The sequence below is a fragment of the Mrakia frigida genome (genome assembly GCF_051309035.1).
Source record: "Mrakia frigida strain ATCC 22029 unplaced genomic scaffold BDY24scaffold_20, whole genome shotgun sequence".
NCBI lineage: Eukaryota > Fungi > Basidiomycota > Tremellomycetes > Cystofilobasidiales > Mrakiaceae > Mrakia > Mrakia frigida.
In genome coordinates, this window is record NW_027481261.1 from 592,600 (window position 1) to 617,648 (window position 25,049).

The 25,049-nt window shown below is 55.2% G+C and overlaps 5 protein-coding genes across 5 annotated transcripts; 2 read left to right on the top strand and 3 right to left on the bottom strand.

The window, feature by feature from the left end:
* Positions 1 to 320: 320 nt before the first annotated feature.
* Positions 321 to 2,767, bottom strand: BDY24DRAFT_407300 (major facilitator superfamily domain-containing protein; the record flags this gene model as incomplete). The annotated part of the gene is made up of 10 exons (XM_076642748.1): positions 321 to 440; positions 608 to 761; positions 830 to 887; positions 959 to 1,016; positions 1,085 to 1,315; positions 1,380 to 1,530; positions 1,607 to 1,756; positions 1,852 to 2,005; positions 2,085 to 2,215; positions 2,571 to 2,767. The coding sequence occupies 10 exons, from the start codon at positions 2,765 to 2,767 to the stop codon at positions 321 to 323; spliced, it is 1,404 nt and encodes a 467-aa protein (XP_076495672.1).
* Positions 2,768 to 3,374: 607 nt separating this feature from the next.
* On the top strand, positions 3,375 to 6,247 carry BDY24DRAFT_370914 (uncharacterized protein; the record flags this gene model as incomplete). Its single annotated transcript, XM_076638131.1, has 9 exons — positions 3,375 to 4,014; positions 4,096 to 4,438; positions 4,532 to 5,139; positions 5,219 to 5,228; positions 5,317 to 5,511; positions 5,583 to 5,666; positions 5,733 to 5,835; positions 5,922 to 6,029; positions 6,101 to 6,247. 9 exons carry the CDS (start codon positions 3,375 to 3,377, stop codon positions 6,245 to 6,247), a joined length of 2,238 nt encoding a protein of 745 aa, XP_076495673.1.
* A 486-nt stretch (positions 6,248 to 6,733) lies between these two features.
* On the bottom strand, positions 6,734 to 18,337 carry BDY24DRAFT_442432 (uncharacterized protein; the record flags this gene model as incomplete). Its single annotated transcript, XM_076644683.1, has 30 exons — positions 18,278 to 18,337; positions 17,595 to 18,197; positions 17,162 to 17,425; positions 15,971 to 17,053; positions 15,450 to 15,884; positions 15,251 to 15,370; positions 15,019 to 15,180; positions 14,851 to 14,955; positions 14,557 to 14,784; positions 14,420 to 14,487; positions 14,028 to 14,354; positions 13,789 to 13,961; positions 13,494 to 13,720; positions 13,367 to 13,431; positions 13,099 to 13,289; positions 12,988 to 13,005; positions 11,764 to 12,917; positions 11,651 to 11,691; positions 11,460 to 11,576; positions 11,207 to 11,390; positions 10,855 to 11,134; positions 10,307 to 10,523; positions 9,956 to 10,144; positions 9,582 to 9,758; positions 9,161 to 9,471; positions 8,771 to 9,054; positions 8,519 to 8,673; positions 8,250 to 8,402; positions 6,976 to 8,145; positions 6,734 to 6,893 (listed from the first exon to the last, which is right to left on the bottom strand). Exons 2-30 carry the CDS (start codon positions 18,072 to 18,074, stop codon positions 6,734 to 6,736), a joined length of 8,538 nt encoding a protein of 2,845 aa, XP_076495674.1. The 5' UTR covers positions 18,075 to 18,197; positions 18,278 to 18,337.
* A 507-nt stretch (positions 18,338 to 18,844) lies between these two features.
* Positions 18,845 to 19,879, top strand: BDY24DRAFT_393188 (uncharacterized protein; the record flags this gene model as incomplete). Its single annotated transcript, XM_076641016.1, has 2 exons — positions 18,845 to 19,122; positions 19,196 to 19,879. Coding segments are annotated over exons 1-2 (812 nt in total), but the record flags the coding sequence as incomplete, so codon positions are not given.
* Positions 19,880 to 21,680: 1,801 nt separating this feature from the next.
* On the bottom strand, positions 21,681 to 23,839 carry BDY24DRAFT_393197 (BRCA2, oligonucleotide/oligosaccharide-binding, domain 1-domain-containing protein; the record flags this gene model as incomplete). Its single annotated transcript, XM_076641017.1, has 7 exons — positions 23,488 to 23,839; positions 23,103 to 23,394; positions 22,696 to 23,007; positions 22,477 to 22,597; positions 22,204 to 22,373; positions 21,966 to 22,121; positions 21,681 to 21,870 (listed from the first exon to the last, which is right to left on the bottom strand). Coding segments are annotated over exons 1-7 (1,177 nt in total), but the record flags the coding sequence as incomplete, so codon positions are not given.
* Positions 23,840 to 25,049: the final 1,210 nt, after the last annotated feature.

Consider the following 25,049-nt stretch of genomic DNA (forward strand, 5'->3'; position numbering starts at 1 on the left):
GCTGGGGGATCGCGATGGAGGGTTCGTGGACGATTCGAGAGATGATCTGGGAGAGGGAAGTGATTGTAGAGAAATGGGAGACGGGTAAGGGACGGTGTAATAGGGAGAGAAGGAGAGAGACACACCTCTGGGTCCGTTTCGGGCAGGCGTTGAGCGAGACTTCGAGTGAGGACGAGTTGCTGAAGAGCTCCGGTGAGAGCAACACCGAGGACTTGCCCGAGAGATCGAAAGAGACTGAGACAACGGTTAGTGGTGAACATTAGTGACGACAATTAGTGGTGAAAGAACGAGCGGCATCGAGGAAAGAAGGGGAGGACTGACTACGACGCAGAAATTGCGATGGCCACTGAGAAGAGGAGAGACGTCAGCTTGAGTATCTGTGCGAGAGTGATCTGATGTATACTGACTGTGTTCCTTGCTGACGGCAGCGATGAGAGCAGCTGAAGACGAGGGAAGGAAATCGTCAGCGGGAATTCAAGGACGCGTCGAGAGATGTGAAGTTTGGGCTCACTCAGAAAGGTCGTGACTAGTAGTTTCGGAACGAAGGGACGGATGTCAGTAGGTGTATCACTACTGCGTCAAGAAGCACGAAGAGCCACCCACTGACGACTCCGCCTCCAAACGAGGCGAGTGCCATCTCGATCCAAACTCGATGAACGTTGGCTCCGACGCCCCACGTCAAGAACGACAAAGAAGAGATCATCGGGATGACCGAACAGATGATTGTAAGTCGTTTGTAAGCTCCGGTCTTGCGCATGTACCTGGAAAGGAGGGAGGAGAAGAGAGGGAGTGGGTGAGATTCTCGGGAGCAGTCTCGAACTCGACTCACCACCCGGCGAAGAGACTTCCAGCTGATCCGACGATGGAAGAGGGAAGGAGAATGAGGCCTGGAAAAGTGATGGAGGAATCGAAATCAGCGTACTGAGAGGGACCGAAGGGAGAACGTGACGCGACGAACCTGTTTTAGACCCGTTGTATCCTCGAACGACGTGGAGATATAGAGGAAGCATGAAGATCTGGAGAAAATATAGTCAGCAGTAGTTCTCAGTCGACGGGCGGTAAGAGAGATGGAGAAGTCTCTCACTCGAGCAAATCCCGTCATCGTGAGAAGCAAAAAGGCCGTCAAGACGAGCGAGGGTGTTCGCATCGTCAAGAGGCTCATGGGGATAAGCGGCTCCGCTGCGTGATACTGCTCGCAGGCCCAGAATCCAATTGTAGAAGCTAAAAATAGGGCGAGGAGGAGGTACACGGCAGGGTGAGACCAAGGAAGAGAAGACGCGGAGTGGAGGGAGAGCGAGAGCATAAGGGAGGTAACCTGTGAGAACGAGGCCGACAGTCAGGTCTCAGATCGTACGAGAAGTAGATGATGACAGACGTACCGATGTGACGATCAAGAACGCTCCTAGCCAGTCAATCCTCTTGAAAAGCTGCCAGGGAGTTTGAGCGTTGATCGGCGCCGGAACATGCACCTTCCATAGGATGAGAGTAAAGGATACGAGGAGAGGTAGGACCTGCATTCCAAAAGCCCATCTTGAAGGAGAAGAAGTGAGAAGATCAGATCCAGCAGGAGTGAGCGGAGAAAAGAGAAGAGGCGGGACGAACGAACCTCCAACCAAACCGATCCGCGACAGCTCCTCCAAAAATCGCTCCAGATGCAGATCCAGCTCCGAAGAGCAAATTCACGTATCCCTGGTACAGTCCACGGTCTTGTAGAGAGACGAGATCGGAGATGATGATGGCCGTGACGGTGAGAAGCCTGATCGAGGAACCGAGGACGAACGAAGAGAAAACGCGTCAGTCCTGCTTCCCTTTTTGGACTGAGGGTGAAAGGGAGAGCATATATATACGGACCCTCCACCTCCGCATCCAGCGACGAGTCGACTGAACAGAATCACCCCCATCGAGGGAGAGATAGCACAACCCAAGGTGCCCGAAGTGAAGAAGACCATCGCGGTGATGATAGCACTTCTCCTGCCGATAATGTTACTGAGTCGACCCCAAAGAGCTGCAAAAGTGACGGCTCTATCAGCACACAAGATCGAGGGATAGGGCTAGTAATCGAGAGAGCTTTGGATGGTGCTCACGAGTGAGGGCGGCGACTCCAAGCAGATACGATCCTCCGAGCCACGACGCTAGATGTCCTGCTTTGAAGTAAGATCCGATCTCGATCTGTAGGTTTGCGGTGATAGAGGCGTTGAGAGCGGCACAGTAGACGCTGAGCGTCGGAAAGTCGAGAAAGATGGGAGGAGAGAGCGAGAAGAGGAGAAGAGGAGGGAGGAGGTGGAGGAAGGAGAGAACGGTCAGCTCGAACTTTCTTTGGGCGCTCTTCTTCGCGGCCCTAGCATCCCCTCTCCGCCTTCTAAGGATCCTCGTTTCTATACTGTGACCCCATTTAGAGACCCTGCAAGGATAGAAGCTGCCACTTTTCCCTCCTAGTCTTTGGGCAAACGAAAAGGGCGAGGTGACAGGGCGAGCTCCGATGCTTTTTGAGCTTGATGCTCGTCTGCCTCACCTCTTGCTCCTTCCAACATCCGAGGAGCTCCATGAGCACGAGAGCAGAGTTGACTCACCTCGTCCAAAGTCCGAAGCAAAGCAGAGCAATCTCCTTGAACTCCTTGTGAGCTTTCAAAGGCTCGCTCTTGATCGCCTCCTCCTCGTCCGATTCTCGAAGAGCATGCTCGTGTCCGTCTTCTGTTCTCGATCCATACGACGATGCGGGAGGAGCTGAGGGAGGAGGTAGGAGAGGCGAGGTTGATGTTGCAGTCATCGTTTGGTTCTGTGAGAGCTCCTCGACGTTGGGAGGGAAGATCGAGCTGAAAAACAGAAAGATTGGGCTGAGTTTTTGGGCTTTCGGATACAGCCGAAGGGTAAGAATCGATACGAGCAGAACATGTCAGGGATCAAGCTCGAGATTGAGAAAGATCTGAATGGGGAAGAAGTCTGGAAGACGTTTGGAGAAACCCGTCCAGCGCTTGACCGTGCCTCGATGTGTGCGACGTGTCTCCCTCGGACGCACGTCTCTTTCCGCTCCTGCAGCCTGATCACTCAGGGCTTTCAGAGTGTCGGATGTATCACTCATTTGAGCTGCGATCGCGGAGGATCGATGCCTGGACGGGAGCAGAAGCGACGAGGAACGGTCGTCCGACCACTCAAGGACGCGTCGCTTCACCCTTTCAAGACGAGAATGGACAGTTACGACCAGTTAAATTTGCCTGAATCAGTCCGGTCCTTCAATAGAGCATTTTTTAACTTCCGCCTTCCTCTCCAGTTAAAAGAGAAAATATTGACTCGAAATCATCCCCCTTTCGGGCTCATCGTTTCTCGTCCGCTTCCTCTTCCTTCTTCCTGACCACCATCATCGAACGAAGACCAAGATGACTTCCTCTTTCTCTGCTCCTCCTTCAATCCTCTCCGATCCCGCTCTCACTTCAGCAAATCTCTACGACCAACTTCTTCAAAATCTTCCCTCGCACAACGCCACCACCACCACCACCACTCCTATCCCCTCCTCTCCTCCTCCCCCTTCGTCCTCGTCTTCCTTCCTCGACGCTCTTCGAGCTGCCACTCCTCCCTTCGACCCATCTTCCAACTTCCGTCTCACTGCCAACGCTGGACTTACTCATTCTTCCACGCTGGATCCACTTCTCGACCTCTTCCACTCCCTCTCCTCGCCCCTCGGACCCTCCCTCGCTCCTCTCTTCGAAGCAGCCTGGAACGCATCCCCCCTCGACACTCTTCGAATCATCTTTCACGCTCGATCGATCCCCAACGGGAAAGGAGACAGAGAGGCTTTCTACGTCGGAATGGGCTGGCTCTGGCAGAAGAGTCCGAGGACGTTTCTCGAGAACTTGGAGGAGCTGGTTCAGCCTAGGTCGAAGAGGGCGAAGAAGGAGAAGAAGAAGGGAGAGGAGGAGTTCGACATGGTCGATGAAGAGGAGGAGTTGTTGAACGGGGATGGGAAGAAGGGAGGGGACGACGAGCTCGATCCCGCGAACGCGCGATCTCACGGATACTGTGAGTTGACTTCCATCTCCGCTTTCACCTTTAGTCTCCTTCGGTACAGTAATCTGACCTGATATCTCGCCCTCTTTACAGACTGCGATCTTCCCAACCTGCTCTTCCTCGCTACCCAGTCGGCTCTCAGCTCCGGATCGTCGTCGGCGTCGACCGTCTCGTCCCTCCTCTCTCCACCTCGAGCTACGCCCAAGAACGACAAGCATCATCGACGAGAGAATGGTCAGAGGAGACTTCAGAAGTGGAAGAACGATCTCGCACTCAAGGAGTCGGAGCCGAAGCTATTCGAGATGGTCAAGACCGAGAGAGTCGAGAAGCACGAGAGGGAGGCGGAACTGGCGAAGGTCGACGCTGCTAGGGAGAGAGCTAGGAAGAAGGAAGAGGCAAGGAACAGAGTCGAGAGGCTCTACAAGGAGGATCGCAGGTGAGTAGAATCTCATCTCTTCGAGTACGGGTCGAAGACTTCTCGAGGGACTTTCATCCGACGCGTCGTTCGTTTTCGTCTTTCGTCCCTCAGCTACCGACTTCTCCACATCCGAGTCGCCAAGATCTTCGCAACCCAGCTTCAACACGACCTAAACCTCATCCAATCCTCTCCTTCGTCCCCTATCTCCCTCGCTGCCAAGTGGCTTCCCTCCCCTGGATCCAATCTCGCCCTCCAAACTCTTCTCCCCGAATCGGTCGCCGTCCTCCTCTTCCCCAACCTTCCTCCCACCACTGCCTCCTCCTACCTCCTCTCAGCACTCCAAAAGACGTACCTCTCTCCGCTCCGAGCTGCCTCTCAAATCCCCGAAAGACCTCTCTCCGCCAAGGCCTGCTCCGAGGTCGCCTACCCTCGAGTTCCCTCCCTCGCCATGAAGCGATACAAACGCACCTTTCTCGAGAAGGACACGGTTCGATTCAAGGAGTTCCTCATCGAGGTCAAGAAGGGAAACAGAAGCATCAGTGGAGCTGCTCTGACTCCTGCGAGCTTGGTAGCTGAGGCGAGAAGGTTGACGCACGTCGAGAAAGAGGGAGGGATCGGAGACGTTTTAGGAGCTCAGTGGGGGACGCTCGTCGAGTCCGTTAGAGAGAGTGGGAAGATGGGAGAGGCGATTGCTGTCGCTGACGTTTCTGGTTCCATGTGTGAGTCTGATTTTCTCTCTCGTTGTCTGAGCCTGGCCGATTCTGACCTTCACATCTCTTTTCCTCGTCGCGTCGCCAGTCTCCCCGACGTGAGTCTGTCTCTTCGTTCCCTTCCTTTCCAAACTTTTCCTGACGCGTTTTCTGCGCCTTCGCTTCTTTTCCTCGTCGTATCTACAGCTTCAAAGATCGAACCTCTCCCATCGACTCTTCAATCGGCCTTTCGCTCCTCCTTTCTCAGATCGCACCCGAGCCGTTCAACGGAACCTTCATCACTTTCTCTGGAACTCCCCAAATCGTCGACATCGATCTGGAGAGTGACTTCGTCGAGATCGTCCAGAAGATGGAGCGTACGGGCTGGGGTATGAACACGGAGTGAGTGGACGAAGTCGGTCTTTTCTTCTTCCTTTCGAAAGAGCTAATCCAGATCTTCTTTCGACCCGCAGCTTCATGGCTACCTTCAGACTCATCCTGAACAAGTCCAAAGCTGCTTCATTGAAACCAGAGGAGATGATCAAGAGACTCTACGTGTGAGTTCCTCCACTTTTGAACCTCGAACGACGCGTCCTGACTTTACCTCTTCTCCTCTTTCTCAGCTTCTCCGACATGGAATTCGATCACGCTGGAAGCTACCAGGAAACTCACTTCGAGATCATCAAGCGAGAGTTCGAAGCCGAGGGCTATGATCTTCCCGAACTGGTGCGTCTCGTTTCTTTCATTCTCTGCCCTCTCTTTTTTCGAGACCGCTGAGCTGACCTTCTTCCTCCATTCGTCCCCTTTCTCAGGTCTTCTGGAACCTCAACGGAACCGTCTCCAAGCCCGTCACCAGTCAGACGCCCGGCGTCGCTCTCGTCTCGGGATATTCAGCAGCTTTGCTGAAGGTTTTCCTTGAGGTCCGTTGCTTTCATCTCTCCGCTCGACGAGAACCGAACTGATTATTCTCTCGTCTCCTCACCATCGACAGGGAGGAGACTACCCCGAGGACGAGACTTTCCTCCAAGTCGACGCTCTGGGGAACTCCGTCGAGAAGGGATCAGGACTCGATCCGCTCGTCGTTATGCAGAAGGCGATTGGGCACGAGAGCTTTGCTGGGTTGAGAGTTGTTGCTTAGTTTGAGTTTGGGGTTTTGGTCATGTACTTTTTTTTCCCCAAATTCGGTGCCTTTGACGATCCTTCGACGGAAACGACGCGTACTTCTCGGAAAGTCAGTTTCTCGCCAGAAACCGTGTCCCTTTCCCCTACCACTCTCGATAACCCTAGCTTCAATCTCTTACGTCTAATTGTCTAAAACGTATCAGCATCGACGCCTTCTTGCTTCTCCTCTCGGAACTAACGATAACGACGAGCTTCGAGTTTCGACGCGTCGACCCATCGATTCCCCAACTTCTTTCACGCTCAGCCCTCCATCAACGAGCGAGTCCTGTATTCTGCTTGGGCCCCTCCGGCCAAGTTATCTTCCGAAGACTCAAGAATCGCCCAAATCTCCCTCCGGAGTACGGCTCACTCTCCTCACCCTTCGACCTTTCCATATCTCTCGAAGAGCATCGAAGCAAGCATGCCTATGCGATACATATAGAGATGACGACTGTATCAGAGCCTACTCCATCACCACATCACCACCAACGTCCTCCCCTCTCACTGCTCCCGTCGCGTCCGCCGTCGAACTCCCTCCCGCTCCCTCTCCCTCTCCAACTTCAACTCCACCACCACCCCCAGCCCTCTTCTCCTCCCTCTCCGCAAGCATCAGCATCCAGAACCTACACGCAGCACAACAAAGCGTCGAGTTAGTTCCCCGAGAACGAACGAGAGATGAAATGAAACGAGACGAAAACGACTCACTCCCCATCCAAATCGAAATCGTTCTTCCACCCCACGATATCCGGCATCTTGACTCCCCAAGGAGTGTTGAACCTCGGTGCTCGTCCTGCCACCAGAGCCGAAACGGTCTTGACGGGGGGTTTCCTTGGTGCTTTTGGTTTGGGGAGCGGGAGGGTGAGTTGGGTCGTTGAGGAGGAGGGTAGGTCATTGGCGACGGAGGGAAGGGAGGGTAGAGGTTCAGTTGCTGCTGCTGGAGGAGGAGGAGGTGGTGGTGGGAGTGGTGCAGGCGCGGGAGGTAGCGGATCGAGAACCAGGGCCGGAGGGAGCGTCAAAGTCAAGGGTCCTTCTCCGGAAGAACGAGACGATCTCGGACGCGTCGACGTCGACGATGAACCCGCTGCTGGAACTCCATTGGCGACGACGGCTTCCACCGCTGCTGGTCCATCAACCTCCATTTCTCCTCCCTCTCCCTCTCCAACCTCCTCCGCCTCCAACTTATCAACCACCCCATCCACCTCCTTCCCAACCGCCTCCCAATGCCTCATCGACGTCTTCTCCAACAACGACATCCCAAATGCCCTCGGCCAGTACTTGAACTCGTCGTAGGGTTCAAAGATCGGCGGCGGCGGCAACGTTGCTGAGGCTTCGGGTCCGAGGAGGGGAGGTTGTTCGACGAGGAGGGAGGAGGAGGAGGGTTTGGGTTTGGCTCTGCTTGGACGAGGTTTGGGTTTGGATTTCGACTTGGGTTGTAGTTGAGATTCGTCCTCGACGTCGGCGTCTTCCTCGACTTCCTCGTCCTCTTCGTCGTCTCCCGTCAGACCCTCCTCTTCTCCTTCCTCCTCCTCCTCCTCTTCAGCTCTCTTCCTCTTCCCCTTCCCCTTCAACTTCTTCGTCGCCTTCAACCTACCCGGCCCCTTCCCCTTCCTCGGCGACTTGGCCGTGGGTGAATCGACCGCAGGACTGATCAACGACGCGGAGGAAGCGAGGGCTGAGGCTGGGATTCGGAGTTTGATGCTGAGGGAGGAGGTTGAGGGCGCGGGTTTTATTGAGGAGTGGGAGTGGGAGTTGACGGTGTTGAGCGTTGGAGGTCTCAGGGAGGAGGACGTTCGAGTGAAGGAAGGAGGAGGGGCGGGAGGAGGAGTCGCGTCCGATCCGGAATCGTCTGCGAGGTCGTCGAGCCGTTTTTGTTTCCTAAAGTACCAAACCATCAGAAGCGGAAGTCAGGTTCGAGTGTGAATTCGGGTTCGAGAAAGGTCAAAAGAGTGGGAGAAACGAGGGAGGGAAAGAAGACTTACATCCGACTCTCCACAGGAAGCAACTGATCGTACCTCCTCAACACCTCCTCCGCCTCCTCCAGCATCTTCGATCGGATCTCCTCGGGATGAACCACCTTCCGAACGTGTCCATCCGCAGGTGGAGCGTCCCCTGAAGCAACGAGAGCGGCGAAGCTGCAACCAAACGAACGAAACCGAATCAGCCCTCCCGTCCCTCTCCTCTTCTCCTTCCTCTCGCTCCTCTTCTTCGAAACCCGAAAGAGAAGAGAAAACGGGTTTCGGAGACTCACCTCTTCCCATCCATCCCCCTTATCAAATCCACCCTCTCCTTCATCTTGTACCTCTCATGCTGCAGCCGTTCCTTCTCCCTCCGTCGCTGTCGCTTCTCGAACGTCTCGTACTTCTTGTGGAGCTGGTTGTAGTGGGCGTCCGTCGTTTCCTCGGCCTAGATAGATCATCCAAGCAAGCGTCAATTTGTTCTGCCTCAGTCTCGCTTCGCTCGCGTCTCGGGAGAGGAAAATCAAGGACGAGATCCGACTCACCTCCTCCTCCCCCCTCTTCCTCATCGCCCTCCCCAACCCAGCCCCGGATCCTCCTCTCCTCTCCAACTCAGCCTTCTCGTCGATCAACCGGAAGGAAGGCGTTTCAATCTGAGCTTGAGCTTGGATCGCTGCTGGATCCAGGACCGAGACCGGCGTTGAAGTTGAAGTTGAAGTCGAAGCGGCGTTGAAATCGTACACGGTCGGTGCTGGTAGGACTTCGTTGAGCGGGAGGGTGGTGAGGAGTAAAGGAGGGAGGGAGGAACCGTCTGTTGTTGAGGAGTTGGCTGGGAAAGGAGCGAAGCGAACGAGAACGAAGAACGGGAACGAAGGGCGAATCAGCTTTACTCCTTGTGCTCTTCAGGAAAAGATGAAAGAACCTCGCACACTCACCCATCCGATCCCTACACTCCCTCACCAACTGCTCCACCTCCTTCCTCTCCGAGACGCCGCCCATGCCTCCCATCCCGACCGCCAAGCCTCCCAAACTCGCCGTAGACCGTCTCGCTCTCGCCATCCGAGGTTCCACCGGTGCGGAGGCTTTTCCTTTGCCTTTTTGAGCGGCTGTGAGCGTTTTGGGTGAGGCTGGGCGGGAGAGGGAGAGGGGAGGAGCGAGGCCGAGAGCGAGAGGGTTGGAAGGCTGAGCGGGGAGGAGGAAGTAAGCTGGTGGAGTTGAGGGGTTGGGTGGTGGGCTGGAGAGAGGACTGGCAGGAGAGCAGAGGAGACGCGTGTAAGCAAAACAAAGAAACGTGTGGTCGACAAGAGTCGAACAACACCGACGAGCTCAGCTTCAGAGAAAGAAGAAGGAACTCACGTCGAAGTACCACTGGCCATCGCTTGATCTTCTATATAGAACGGATCCTGACTCTCCGAGATTCCCGAGGACCCGTTCGCTTGAGGGAGAGGAAGCGAAAGGGGAGGAGCAGCGGGAGGTGAACGCGTCCTCGAGTCGTTGGGAGCTTCCTCTTCCTCTTGACTCGTCGGTGGTGGACTTGACGACGACAGCAATGCGGGTGGTGGATAGGACGGCGATGAATCGATACGACGCAGTAGAGAGACGAGAAGTTGAAAGCGGCGGGGGTAAGAAGAGAGATGGTGGACGACAAAGGAAGGGAAGGAGAACGAGCGAGGTCAGCTTGGTGTTGAGCTCAGACACTCTTCGTCCTCTTCTCCTAGCTTTGCGCTTACCCTGAGCTCGTCCCTTCTCCCATCTCGTTCTCGTTAACTCTTCCCTGATGAACCTGCTCTAATGCAACCTCGTTCGACTCTGTTGTTGATTCTTCCGGAGGAGGAGCAGCAGCAAAGGACGGAGGGATCGTGCTGCTGGGAAGGGAAGGTCGGTTTCGAGTGGTGCGGAGGAAAGGATTCGGGTTGGGACTGCTCGAGTAGTATCCATGGCGACGGTTCAGAGGATCGTAGGGGATGGATGGGATGCGAGCGAGAGAGGGGAACGAGAAAGGGCAAAGAGGTCAGCTTCGAGGCCCTCTTTCTCTCTTTCCTTTCCCGCCTCGACCCATCTGGAAAAGAGCATACACTCACGCGTTAACAGGACCGCCTACTCCTCCTTTACTACTATCACTACTGCTCCCCGGTAGCGAACCAACCCCAGCTCCTCCGAGTCGAGCCGTCCCTCTCGTCGACCTTGAATCCGAGGGCGGCGTCGGTTCAGACTTCTCGACTGGAAGAGACGGAGGAGGTGGATCTTGGACGTCCTGGGAAGTAGAGATTACGTCCGCGTAGATGGTTCCCATCTTCTCTGAGAAAGAAAGAGGGTGAAGGGTTGCGGGAGAAAGAAGGGGAGCCGAAGGAAGGAAGGAGAGGTGAGCTCGACGAAACGAAACGGACGGACGCAAAGACCCTCGGGGACTTTTGTTGTTTCTTTTTAGTCTGGGAGCACTCAAGTCGTTTTCCTTGCGGATCCAGTAGCAAACAGCTTCGTTAAAATCATTCAAAAGAAAAAGAAACCAGACAGGAACAGTATGGAAGACTAAAGACTACACGAACCCCAACCTCGCCTCCCTCCCTCCCTCCTCAGTACTTCGTCTTCTTCATCTCCCCTCCTGCCCCGCTCCCTCCTCCCTCTCCACTCTCCTTCCTCTTCTTCCCTCCATCTCCTCCCGCAGCTCCTCCCGAAACAGGATCCAAACTCCTCCAATGCCTCTCCAACGCCGTCGCCGCCTGACCCACGATCGACTCGGCTCCGTTGAACACCCTCGCGTTGTCCACCACCAGCTGGAGGTCTCGTTCGAACAGGTCCGAGGTGTAGGTCGAGTTGGGACTGCTGAGGTTCTTTTTGATGGTGGAGAGGGAACGGGGGTGTTGGATCACTCGAGGGTAGTCGGGGATGTTGAGGGCGTGGATGTCGACCTGAGAAAAGCAACGAACGAGGCAGTCAGCTTCGAGAGAGCGAGTGAGAGGGAGGAAAGAAGAGGTACTCACGGGATCCCTGAACCACTCGCTTCCAGGCCACCTCTGCAGCTTCCCCAGCAACGTCGTGAGTTCCTTCTTCTCGTCGGGAATCAAACCCTTCGCCATCGCCTTGGGCCACTCCTTCTTGACAAACTCCTTCTCGACGATGTCGGACCAGTCGCTCAGCACTCCAGGACCGTTGAAGTATCGACAGCTGAAAAGGGAAAGAGCGTGAGTACGAGAAACGAGAAAGAGAAAGGGAAGAGAAGAAGGAAGGACGCACTTGTCGAACATGAGCTTCATGTCCTGGGCGAACTCTCCCCACGTTCGGTACCGACCGTTGGAGATCTTTCGATCGGCGGCTTCGAGACTCATGGGGTTCTTGATCTCGTCGTAGTATCTGAAGGGGAGATGAGAGGAAAAGAGGGAAGGGATCAGATCGATGTCGTCAACGAAAAGAACGAAAGGACTCACGTCGGACACCCGTCCTTCACTGGATCGACGGGTTTGGCGAACTGTTCAAGAAAGACGGGAGAAGAGTCAGCTTGGGCGATGCTGGAAGGATAGAAGGGACGAAAGAAACTCACGAGAAGCGACTGAGGGTTGATCATGAGCAGCGACCGGATGATGATCTTTCCTCGTCTCGGGTTGAACGGATCTCGGTTCTCGACCAGCTGAGCGAGAGCGTTCGTCGACGATCGCACCGAGGGAGGTGGTGGAGGAGCTGGTGCTGCTGCGACGGGTGGCGGTGGTGGGTAGAGAGCGTGCTTCTGAGCAGGAGGAGGAGGTGGTGGTGGTGGTGGAGCTGGAGCGGCGAAGGAAGGTTGAGGAGGGTTGTAGGGCTGGGGATCGAAGGAAGCCTGAGGAGGATTGTACGGCTGAGGGGCAAAGGCAGGAGGAGGTGGAGGAGGTGGTGGGTTGTAGACCTGAGGAGCTGGTGAATCTCGAGCCTTCGAGGAGGTGGACGACGCGACCGATGGCTCTCGGATCTTGACCTTCTTGGGCGGTTTCTCGACGACGGGATTAGGTAGGGCGGGCGAAGCGAGAGGAGCGGAGTAGTTGTGATCTTTGATCTTGATCTTCATCATCGGTCTCGGTGCTGGAGCTGGTGCGGGAGGAGGTGGTGGAGGAGGAGGGATGGAGGGAGCTCGAGAGCTTCCGGCTGGGAGTTGAAGTGGATCCTCCTCCTCCATCAATCCAAGCTCCTCGTTGAGAAGATCGTCGAGTTCGTCTCCCTGTGGCCGTCGAGAAGGTGGAGGTGGAGGTGGCGGAACGAAGGTCTGCAACGGAGCCTGTTCGACGACCTTGGGCTTCTTTGGGACCTTCGTGAAGGGGTTGGCGAGTTCGGGAGGAGGAGGATCTCGAGGTGATGGAGGTGGTAGAGCGGGAGATGGACGAGGTGAAGGTGCTGGCGAAGGGCTTGCCGATCCGTTCTGGGAGGGAACGATGAAGCTGATCTTGGGCTTGAGCTTGATCGTCGGACGAACGGGAGGGTTTGGAACGACTCCGTTGTTGACGAACGACGACGACGATGCCGACGAAGAAGCTTGCATAGCAGAGGCTGGGACCGGCGGAGGAGGCATCGAAGCTGAAGCTGAGGCGGAGGCGGAGGCGGAGGTGGAAGCGTAGGCTGGGATGGAAATTCGAAGGGGAGCGAAAGGTCCAGCTTGAGGGGTCGGAGGGAGCGAGGGTGCTGCTCTCGAGGGTTCCGAATCCTTCTCCTTGTTCGCCTTGAGTACAGCTGCGAGTAAAAAGAAGTCTCGGAAGTCAGTTGGGAAAGAAAAGGAGCGATCGAGAGACTCGAGACCAACCTTCTGTCGTCTCCCATTCTGAAAAGACGAGAAAACGAAAGGGCGAGGCGAGAGAGGGTCAACTTTAAGATGCTTTGAAGTGAGAATGATGGAAAAGGAGGAGAAACTCACGCTTATCAAAGTAGCTGACAAACTTCTCGCTCATCTTCCCGATCGTCGAGTTGGGCTGGTTGTAGAGGATGGCGTTCGAAGCGATGAGATGGACGTCGTCCCTGAAAGCGAATCGATCTTGATACTGTCCGTCCTCGAGCTTGGCTCGAATCGTCGAGAGATCCATGGGGTTCCTGATGACGGTGAAGTAGCTGAGGAAATCACGAAGAAAGGGAGGGTCGTCAGCATCTGCTCGAGGGTGGGGAGGGAAGGACGAGGAGGAACGAACTCGATAGCTCCATCTCGAATCGGATCGACGGGAGCGTGGAAGAACATCGAGTTCTTGTTGTCGACCTGGAGTCAAATGAAAGTGTCAATGAGGTTCTTCGAAGAGAAGGAAGGCTGGTCCGACTCACCATCTTCTGCAACAACTTTCGACAGACGATCAGCTCCGTCGCCGTCATTCCTGACTTCTGAGCCTTCTGAACAACCTTCTCCTTCTTCTTCTTGGGAGGAGGAATCGCAGGAGGAGCGTGCGCTGGAGGTCGATTGAGGGTGAGTCGGATAGCTGGACTCGGAAGACCGTTGTTGAGGAACGAGCTCGGTTCGTAAGAGGGAGTCGAAGGAGTCGAAGGTTGGGACACTGCGAGAACGAAGGCAGGTTCAGCATCGAGTCGGCGTGAAAGAAGAGGGAAGAAAATTGCGACTCACTGTTTCCAGTGAAGAACTTGATCTTCGGGGTCGGGAGAGCAGGAGGGATCTCGAGAGCAGGCGTCGGAGGAAGGTGGAGGACGACCTTCGGAATGGCTTCCTCTGCTGGTCGAACGAGCATCTCTGCGAGCTGAATCATAGCCCATCGAACTTCGAAATCGACGTCGGGGGACCTGAAGAAGAAGGCGAGAGAGGATTCAGCGAAGGTCGAAGAAACGGGACGCGCTCGAAGCACTCACGAGATCACACTCATCAACCCATCTCGCATCACAGCCGACCTTCCAACCTCCTTCTTCAAAGCCTTCAGCCCAACCTCGACCTCGTCAACGGGAGGTCTACCTTCTCCCTCGATGACCTTCTGAGCAGGAAGTCGAATTCCTCCGACCGACAGAGCGAAGACGAGAGCTTCGCAAATTCCTCGAGCGACGTGTCTTCGAACGATTCGAGAGGAATCGTGAGCGGCGACGGTGAAGAGGTAGTTGGCGACCTCGGCTTTCGAGCCTGGAGCGGAAGAGATAAGGAGGCAGTCGAAGGCGGCGAGTCGAACGGGGACGTAGTTTCCCTCTCTGAAAGAGGAACGAGCGAGGTCAGTTCCGGGGAGAAGAGGGAGGAAAAGGGAGACGAGACGCACCTCGTGTAGCTGAGGAAGAACTTGATGTCGTTCGGGATGAGACCCAGCATCGTAACGTGAAGTTTGAGCTTTGAGAAGCGAAGCACGAGAGTCAGACGGCGTTTCGGAGAGCGGAGGGAAAGAAGCGAAGAACTCACCTCCATCCCAGCCATCGTCACGACGTTGTGATACGAAGGGACCAGTCGATCCATGCTCATGTACCTGGTGACTTGTTCGAGAGACTGCTGGAGGATCTCGTGGTTCGACCTTCGCTCGATCTGGGCTGCTTCGGAGTTGGGATCGTAGTGGGGAGGATGGTTGGCGGAGAGGACGAGGGAGAAACCGAGGCATCCGATGACGGTGGCGATGTAGGCTCCATCGGCGTACTACAGAAGACGAAAGTAATAAAATTCAGCAAATAGTCGAGAGAGGAGAAGCTGGGAGGAACGAACGCCATTGGAAGAGTTATCGTTGTAACGAAGAAGATCGACGAGCAGACGAGTGATGACGGGGAAGCTGTGGTGCTCGTAGCATCGAGAGAGGGCAACGAGGACGGCCTGGAGAGGACGAAGGAGTCAGCGAACATCGAGACGGGGCAGGCATAGGGGAAGCAGGCTCACCTTCTGGACGAAGTACTCAGCGAAATCCGAAAAGTCGTTCGGCCTCGGGATACAGCTGAACTGGAAGGGGTCTGTCGTTTCGACCTCTGGAGGGTAGCAGTATCGAGTTTGGAAGATCTTGAGAAGCTGGAAGAGTCCGAGGTGATCGTTCTTGTTTGAGTCCTGGAGAGAGAAAGAGGACGAGACGGGTCAGACGCGTCGAGGCTCGAGAACGAGAGAAGAAGGAACTCACCAGGACGAGAGAGTTGGCAGCTTCGATTCGAACTCGGAAGAAGTAGTTCGTTACGAGAACGGTCTTGGAGAGGATACAGGTGGCGACGGGAGAGGGGTTGAGTTGAAGAACTCGGATCGCCTGGAGACGCGTTGAACCCGAGAAAGGTAAGCGTTTTGTTGCGAGAACCGAAACGAACCGAGAGTTGAAAAACACTTACCTCGACCTGAGCAACAACGTCCCTATCTCTCTGAAGCTGACTGACCCAATAGTAGTCTGGCTGGACGAATCGAACGTTGGCGATCCACTCGAAGTCGGCGTCCAACCTGATCCACTCGTACGGCGCTCCAACCATCTCGTTCTCCTCCTCCTCCGTCCAATCTGCGACTCTCCACTTGTCTCGTTCCTCCTCCTCCTCCCAAATGGCCAGATCGAATCCGAGATCGAGCATTCCCATCGCTTCGGCGGCGTCTGCGTCTCCTGCTGCTGCTGCTGCTGCTGCTGCCTTCCTGGCGAGGTATCGCTTGGTGTTTCGACGAACTCGCTTGTACTTGGTGTTGAAAGGGACGTCGTAGGTTTTGAAACCTTCTCGGATGTCGAGGACGTGTTCGTAGGGAGTTCCGTCGGCTTCGTGGATTCGAACCGTCATCTGGCCCTGGAGGAGAGGAAAAGGAGACAAGGAAACGAAGATTCGAGTCAGTCGAGGGGTCTGTGGAGCGAGAGGAGAGGGAGAAGACTGACCTCGAACCAGGGAGTAGGCTTGAGATACCCAGCAAGAACCTTGTCCTTCGCGTTCTTCTCGACCGCTGGACAGGTCTGCCTCGCCGTCATCTCGATCAACATCTTCTTCTTGTTGAAGTGAGCCGTCACGAGCAAGCTCGGACATCCACTCCCCCACACCCACTGCTCCGCAAAACTCCTCATGTCCACTCCGCTGACCTTCCTGCACATCCTCAAGAACGCCTGCGTCGACAAGGCGTTGTTGGCGAGATCTCCCGTGATGGCTGAGAGGAAGATCTTTGGGATGACTCTCGAGAGACCTAGGGACGTTCCTGTCTTTCCGAGTCGACGATCGAGGATGTGAAGGACGAGACCTGACTTGAGGTTGACGAAGGGGAGGGTCGCGGCGTCGGGAGGGTCGAGGGATCCAGGAAGACAGATGGGAGCTTGAGATCCGTCGTCCATCTCTGCGCAACGAATCGAATCCATCTTGAGCCTGAATCGGTACTCGTTGTTGCCGAGGAGTTTACGAAGGAAGAGACCGGTGATGTAGAGGGAGAGACCGTTGACGAGCCAGGTGTCCGACCAGGTCTTTGGGACGATGTTGATTCCGATCCACTGGAAGGCGAGAGCGTGGGAGAGGACGAGTCGAGTTTCATAGGCCTGGTCGATGATCTCCTTGGGATGGAGGAGATCCGAGTCGAAGATGGCCATCGCTGCTCCTGCTGACGACGAGACGATGGGTTCGTCGACGAAGACGAGGTTGAAGGTGGTGAAAGGGTAGGATCCGTACTCGGACGTGAAGAAGTCCATTCCAGCTCGAACGAACGAGGTTGAGACTTCGACGGTGTCCTCGAGACCAGGAAGGCAGAAGACGTGGATGGGAGGTTGTGAGGAGTCGTCCGAGATGGGAGCTGGAGCAGCGAGTTCGTCGTTCGAGTTGGGGAGGGAGGGATCGTTGGAAGTAGTCGAGTCGGAGGCAGGAGTTGGAGGGAGAGCGACGACGTGGAAGGGTCCGACGGCGAAGGAGATGTGTTGGACAGAGGTAGGGATGGATTGGACGAATCGGAAGATGGACTTGGTAGAGCTGAAGGGATGGCAGACCTGGAGAAGAGAAAGAAAAACAGGGCGAAGGTCAGCTTCACGCGTCGGATCCTTTCCTTCGCGTCCTCGCCACCACCACAGTTCATCGAAAGGACCAAAACCACTTACATGTTCGACAAGCTCTCCACTACAAGCGACGACGATAGGCATTCCCATCTCCGGGTTGGCTTCGATAGCTCTAGCCTTCTCCTTTCCCTTTCCCTTCCTCCTCTTCCTTCCAGCTTCCTCTTGGGGATCCTGGTAGTCGATGAGTCTCCGAGCGACGACGAAGTCAAGTTCCCACGTGCATCGTTCCCAGAGGTTGTCGACGCAAGGGATCCAGCATCGAGCGGCGTCGGGAGAGGTAGGGGAGGTGTAGAGGTGAGGGACGTGCTGGAGAAAGGAAAGGAAGGGAAGGGAAGGAAGATGGTGAGCTCGCTCGTTTCGCTTCTCGAGCCTCCCTCTGGCGATTCTTCGTCCCAGAACTCCACGACGTTCAAAGATATGCTCCTCCGTCCACTCTCTGCGACTGATAGCACAGATAAAAAGAGATTAAACTCACGAGATCGTCGTCTCCGTCGAGAGCTCCGAAGAGAGCCAGCCCTTCCCCTCCCGCCCTGACCTCGTACTCAATCCTCACCACCACCGGCACAAAATCCCCTGTTCCATCCTCCTCTGTTCTCCTGACACTCCCCTCCTCCAATCTGACTGCCAGTTCTCCTTCCTCTCCTTCAGCGTAGGCGGCGAAAGCCTTCCTCTTTGCTTCTGGAAAGACGTGAGCGTCTCCCGGATTGGAGAGAGCTAGGGATTGCAAAGGATCGTTGTGGGTGAAAGATAAAGGATTGAGAGAAGCTGGAGAGGTGATGTTCTTGATTCTGCCTTGACGGAAATGGAGGTAGAGGACTCGAAGATCGTCCGAGGTCGGGAGGAGGGTGAGGTCGGTGATTCCGGTGATGAGTCCAGTGGCGAGCGAGACATCCAGAGTAGCCTTCTGATGGGAGAGAGCGAATCCTCGGTATCGGGGCTTCTCGTTGGAAGTCATCTTGAGGAGGAGAGGAGGTGGTGGGAGTGAGGATGGGAGGGGGGAGAAGGAGGGAACGGGACCTTGGTGAGGTTGACCTCTCGTTGCTGCAAAGAGCTCTCTTTCTACGGTTCCTTCTCGCTCCTACAGAAGATTAAAAGGGTCGCATAGAATCAGAATACATTCTGTAACACTTCGGAAAAGGTCAAGAGGGCGATACTTACAGACCCAGGCGAGGATTGGGACACAAAAGGAAGGAGAAGGGAAGGAGGAGCAGGGGCGGGTGAAGGTCGGTGGTCGAATCGCTCCCTCCCTTTTATATCTCTTTCAACAAACCGCCACCACCCAAAACCGAAACTTGTCTTCCACTCTCCCTTCGATCTCGCACTCGCCTTCTACCTCGAAGCAAGAGATCACACCTCAGTTGCTCTCACGGACTCAAACAAGTTCTCTTTCAACTCGAACGTCAATCTCGACTTCTCCCCTCTCTGCTCCCTTCTCCCTCCCATTCTCCATGGCCCCTTCGACTCCCACCTTGGCGCAACAGCTCGCAGATGACTTGTGGAAGGTACGTTCCAAGAGAGCGAAGAGCTCGTCCGTGAGGAAGAGGAGCAGGAGGACGAGTGGACAGGAGGAGATCGGGCTCACCACCTCTCCTCCCTCCTTCTTCTTCTATCGATCGTTTCAGGACATCACCGCCGAACGAGAACCTCTCTTCGCTGAGAACAAAGATCTCAAAAATCGAAACTCTGCCTTTCAGGATCGAGTCGCATCCCTGGAACGAGAGGTCGAGAGGTTGAAGGGAGGAGCGACGGAGAGAGGAGGAGGAGGAGGAGCAGAGGTTCGTCTCGTTTCCGCCTCTCCTCTCTCCTTCCCTTCTACATCTTGAGATTTATGGATGGGCTTGCGCATCACTTATGGACATCTCTTCGACCCGTAGTCGTCCTGGAACTCTGGAAGTCGACCCATCGCTGGACTTCCCTCTCGCTCTACCGCCATCTCCCCGTTCGCTTCCTCGTCGTCTTCGTCCTTCCCGTCTTCCTACAAACCTCGATCTTCTGCTACCAAAGTTAGTTTTGTTTTCTTCTCTTCTCTTGAGCCTGTACACTGAACCGAGCTGAATTTTCTCCCCCACATCACAGATCCTCCCTCCTCGTCCTCCCTCCGATCTCGACCTCTTCCCGAACGAGATCCTCACCGAGATCCTCCACCATCTCCACCAACCCTTCCCCTTCTACCACTACTCGAACGCTCTCCTCGGAATCGCAGATCCTCCTCCTGGATCGAAACCTTGGAACCCAGTCGGCCTCCAACTCGTTTGTCGTCGATGGAGGCACATCGCTCGACCTCTCTTCTACCAACAGGTCGCGTTCGACACTCGATACCAGGTCACGCTGAAACTTTCTATAGGCGCTATCGACATGGACCTCTACCATCTCATCAGGAAGTCTCAGCGCGTCGTCTGGATCGGCATCGATGGGCGTGGTCACAGCGGAGACGCGGTCGATGTGATCCTCAGGATCAATGCAGAGGCCCGTCTTGTTGCTCTTGCCGACCGCCGTTCTTCCATCTCGTACGTAGGAACGATATTTTCAGAGGCAGTTTCGGTGTTGTGGAAGTTCACTCCAAAGGAGGTCGCCGAGGTGTTCTCCTTTCTCTGCCACTGTTTCGACCGGGAGGACGACTCGTTCGCTCATCCCAACCACCTCCTCACCCTTCGTCTTCCTCTCCACGACCTCTCCTCTCTCCTCTCCTCGATTTACAACAACCTCAGCTTGATCTCCAAACTTCCTCGCCTCCAACTCGACTTCCCCTTCGACCTGCCTCCCCTCCCTCCTCGAAACCATCTTCCCCACTCTCGCCTCTACCCTCCAGCATCCCTCCCTCCCCGAAGGACGAGACTTCATCCTCGAACATACCGGGAGCGTTAAGAAGATCATCTTTGGAACCCATTCGGAGAAGGACGCGTTGGTTCTTGGAGGGAAGATCGAGGAGTTGGGAGAGTCGGAAGTCGTCGTTGAGGTTGTCGTTCTGGAGTTGTAAGTTCGAGGAGGGAGATCCGTGCAGCTTGTTTGGAGAGTGGAGGAAGAGCGAGGGCCCAGTTGAAGAGATCGTGATGGAGCGAGGGAGGCTGAGGGTGGAGGAAATCCCTTTTTTTGTTTTCTAATCTTGGTCTCCGCTCGCGTCGAGGGAAATTTCGTTTATTGTACAAAGCATACCTCACATCTCTTCCCGACGTTTCGTCGATCTCACATTGTTCGATTTGGTGCAAAATTTAACCGAGGAAGGACCGGGGTTGGGAAGGCAAGTCGCGAAGCAAGGCAGGATGCCTTCCACGTCCAGCTTCTCCTCTGTCTCTCTTCTTCGTTCTCTCAGCACTGGCCGACAAACCACCTCCTCGTCTCTACAGCTCTCGATGCAGTCCGACAGCCATCGTCGTCTTTTCCTGCTCGCTCTTTCGGAGTCTTTTTTTCTCAGCTCACCCGTCCTCAAACGATCCCCATTGAAAACGAGATTTCTGATTGCCTGAAGCGTCTCCGTAGCCCCTCCCCCCCCTCTCTTCTCTCAGCTGTTACCGGAATGGTCGGAAGGGAGCGTTTCAGTGAGCACTTCTCCTTCGAACTTCGAAGGGAAGCTCAACCCTGACTCGCACGTCTCGTTCCCACCTCACTCGACAGGCTCGATCCTCAGCAAGTGAGCTCCAAAAGTCTTTCCTGTCTCGAGCACTATCCTTTTTCAGGACGCGTTTTCACTGATCGCACTCCAAACTCGTTTCAATTCAGCTTCTGTGAGGTTGACGCGACCCGTCTCTCCCGCTCCCTTCTCGCCCTTCGCCTTCCTAACGTCATCTTATTATTATTCCGCTTCTCCTAGTAAGCATCTTAGGATACTGGACGGCCTTCTTCATCGTAGTGGTAGTAGAGGAAGTGAGTTCAGTACTCCCTCGTCTTCCTCGACGCGTCACCACTGAAATTCGTCCTCGTCCGTTTCGGAACAGTTTTTCATTTTCAGGAAACACGTCATCTCCGGAGGGAGCAATCTCAGCGCATGCGACTCAATCACTAGGCTCCCTTTCGGTGCAACTGGGATCTTTGCATGCTGTTGTGGAGTGGGAGGTGCTGTTGTTGGGATGGCGGAAGTTCGCCTCCTTCCTTTCTCTCTTTCGGTGATCACACTCGAGCTGGAAAGTCGTTCTTCTCAGACTCGGTACATCGGTCCCATCGAAGCTCTGTTCGGAGAATACGGAGGTGACCTCGGATTCGAGCTAGCGTGAGATCTCTTCTCATCGTATCGTCCCCTTCAATCTCGCTGACCCAGCTCTTCTCTTGTTCCCTAACTCCGCTAACATAAGTGCCGTACTTACCGAAATCCTTTATTCACCTCTCAGGTATCTCGAGTATCCCTACTTCAAGAGGTAGAGGACGGGAGGCAACCGCGAGCACGAGCTCACATGAGCGGCTCCTTTCTTTGGGTTCTAGAGGTCGTTGCATGCTTCGCTTTGGCAGTACGAGACTCCGAACAGCCTGAACCATCTATTCCTAAGGAAGTTTTCCCGGTCGAGCTGCCGTCAGACGCGTCCTCGTCTCTCGACGCGTCGAGCCTTCTTGCAACACAAGGCGACGAAAGTAGGAGACGGAAACATCATTAAAAGCAAGACTATCGTGTAAATATCGTTTCCTCGCAGCCCCATCCATCCACCGTCTTCAAACTAGTTCATCTGCTGCCACTTCGAATCCCTCCTCGAGCTCAAGTAGATCTCGCCCGACTGACCTCCCATCGCCCACGAGCCTCGCTGACTGGGCATCAGGTTCGTAACCTGGGAGAAGCGACGAGAAAACGACGGAGTCAGTGGACTCGAAGGATACGAGAGGAAGAGGGAAATTGAGGACGGAAGGAAAGGGAGAGACTCACGAGATACCTCTTGCCCTCCACCAAACCACCGTCCTCCCCTTGATCAGCAGCATCCCAGAATGTAAGTTGAGCCGTTCGAATCGCAGGTTTGGAAGTCTTGAAGTCTCGGATCCGGACGACTCGCATCGAGCGGACGTTTCGTGGTGGGCAGCGATTCTGAGCCAAAAGAAAACGAAACCGAGGTCAGCTTCGCTCTGCGTCGCTGAAGGAGAGGGAGGGAGGGACGAAGAAGACTCACAGAGATTTCATCCTCAATCTGCTGCTGCATTGTGTTCCCATCCTCGATGTACTTCTGCTTCATGAACCTTGCGAGACCAGGCAGGACGGAGGCGTCGAGGTTCTTGAGGAAGGCGGTCTTGTCCTCGGCGTCGTCGAGATCCCAGTAGATGTCTTCCGAGGAGTCGGCGGCTGCGAAACGAAAGTTGAGTTCGTCAGCAACTGAAACGAGGAGATAGAGAAGGATAGAGCTATAAAGAGAGCCGAAGAAGAGAGCAAGACGAGGGGAACGAACCAGAGTTCTCCGACTTCGCCCTCCCAGCAGCTCGTTCGACTCGTTCCGTCAACGTCAAGAACGCCTCCATCTTCTTCTCGATCTCCGAGTGGATCTTCCGACGTTCGAGGTTGTTGGTTCTCTGTTGATTCCAACCGAAAAGGAAAGATCGAGTCAGTCGACGCGTCTTCGGCTCCTCTCCCCTCACAACCTCTAAACTCCCCACGAAACCAAACTCACCTCCCACTTCTCAACCTCCTTCATCTCATCCGCCTCCGATCTCGAGATCTGAACCGGTCTCGGCGCCGTATCTCCAGGCTTGGCGTCGTATCCATCGACGAAAGCGAGTGGGAAGCACTTCTCGACGACGATGTCCATGACGGGGACGAGACCTCCTTCGGCCGAGAGACTGGAGAGACAGGCAATAAAGGGGCGAGGGTGGAAGCCGAGTTTGGTGTCCCAAGGGAGGAGGGAGGTGGTGTTGGCTGTGAGGGTGAGGGAGGAGGAGTCGAGAGCTTTGAGGACGGGAGTTCCTCCTTCTTTGGCGTCGAGCTTTCGAACGAAAGGAGAACATGAGAAAAGAGGGATGAGTCAACTTGGGGTCTTCTCATTGATCGATCTTGAGGAAGCGAAAGGGAGGGACTCACTCGAACACCCGAAAGGCCGATCTTGCAACCAACTCTCAACTTCCCTCTCGTCACCGCACTCGACAGAACCGTGTCGGACGTCGCCTTGATCCGGTACCATCCATCCGTGAGTTCCATCGCAGCGAGCATTGTTCCAGCTGGAGGAGCGTCCCTAGCACCGACGTCGGGAACGGGAGCCTTGAGCCACTGGATCGAAGAGACGCAGAGGACCATCGAGAGGGAAGCGGGCGAGTCTTGTTCTTGGATTCGTTGGATGGCAGAGCGATGACCTTGGTTGTGTTCTCGTTCGTATCTAAATGAGAAACACGAACGGGTAAGAGCCGAGTCTGCGAAGGAAGAACGAGCAACGAGAAGGAGAGAAGAAAGAAACGAAACGAAAGCGCACCTGTACTTCAACTGCTTCAACATCTCCTCCCAACTAAACTTCTCCTCCTGGAAGAACGACGGCTTACTCCTCACCAGACACGCCAACTTCCAAAGCACCAAAGCCCAATGGTTCTCCACCCAAGCCGGCGTCAAGCCCTCGCATCCAGCGGCGGTGAGTTCGACGAGAGCGATGGAGTGGTCGAGGTTTCGAGTTCGGTCGGTTGTGTCGCAGAAGGAGTAGTAGGCGGCGTTGGAGGAGTTGATCTCCCAGATCTCTTCGGGGCTGAAGGTATCGAACAAGAGCAAGGCTAGGTCAGCGAGAGCGGGAAGAGGAAGGGAGGGAGAAAGGGGAAGGAAGGGAGACGACGCACATGTCCATGTCTCGAAGTTCTTGAGGAGAGTAGAACTCTGGTCGAAGGTAGGTGGTCGCCATCGAGCGTCGTCCTTCCGGAGCTGTGTATAATCAAAATAACCGAGAAGAAACGGATCAGCTCGAGAGAAGACGAGGAAAGGAAATGAAACAAGAGTCGAGCCCAACTCACGCGTCAGATCAAACACCTTCCTATACTCTTTGTCCACCCTCTTCCCCTTCCCTTTCACCGCACTCGCCGTCCCAGGTATATCCCTCTCCTTCCCCTTCCCATTCACGCTAAACAGCGTTCCCACTCCATTCTCATGTCCCTTCTTGAACGGCGTCGAAAACGCAGGTCGTTTCGCCGCTCCTCCCTTCCCCTTCGTTCGAGGAGTCATCCCCAGTCCAATCCCAACTCGACGAAGCGTGACGGGAGTGGAAGTAGGTACGTTGGATGAACCAGCGGGAGTCGAGTGACGTGGTGGGTAGATGGGTGCTCGAAGGGGGGTGGAGGAAGACGCGATGGCGTTGGTCGACGTTGGAGGAGGAGGCCGGAAGGGAGTTGGAACGGGTCGAACGATGGAGGCTGGAGCTCGGAAAGCTGCTGGACGGAGGGGTGTCGAGGAGGAGGTAGTAGCGTTGTGTTGAATCATGGGTCGGATGGGTTGGAAAGCGGTTGTCGTTGTGGGAGGAGGGAGGAGAGGCCGAACTATCGAGATGGCCGAAGCAAATCCTGGTTTCTCTGCTCCTGCCTTCGACGATGGACGAGTAGGGGTATCCACTCGTTCTCCGTTCTCTCCTTGAACGACCGAGAAGGGAGTGCGAGCGCCGTTCGTCGTTGGAGTTGGTGCTGGAGCTGGAGCTGGGGAGTCCATTCGACTCGGAGGAGCTGCTGCTGGTGGTGGTGGAGGAGGAGGTGGAGGAAGGAGAGTAGACGAAGCCGAAGCAAATCCCACAGGAGCGAAGATCTCTTCCGATTCTCCTCCCATGATGGCGTCGAAGTCCTCCTCGAGGAGTTTGGCTGCGGCGATGAGGGCTGCTCGAGAAGGAGGTTTGAAGCCTTTGCCTCCTGCCGTTTTGAATCCTTCGAAGGCTGGTGGAGGAGGAGCTGGAGAAGAGGTTCGACTTGTTGGACGCGAGGGACGGTGGGAGAAGGGGTCTGGGTGCGAAACAACGACGAAGGAGAAGAGGAGACGCGTCAACGGGTGCTCGAATGCGACGAGACTTCT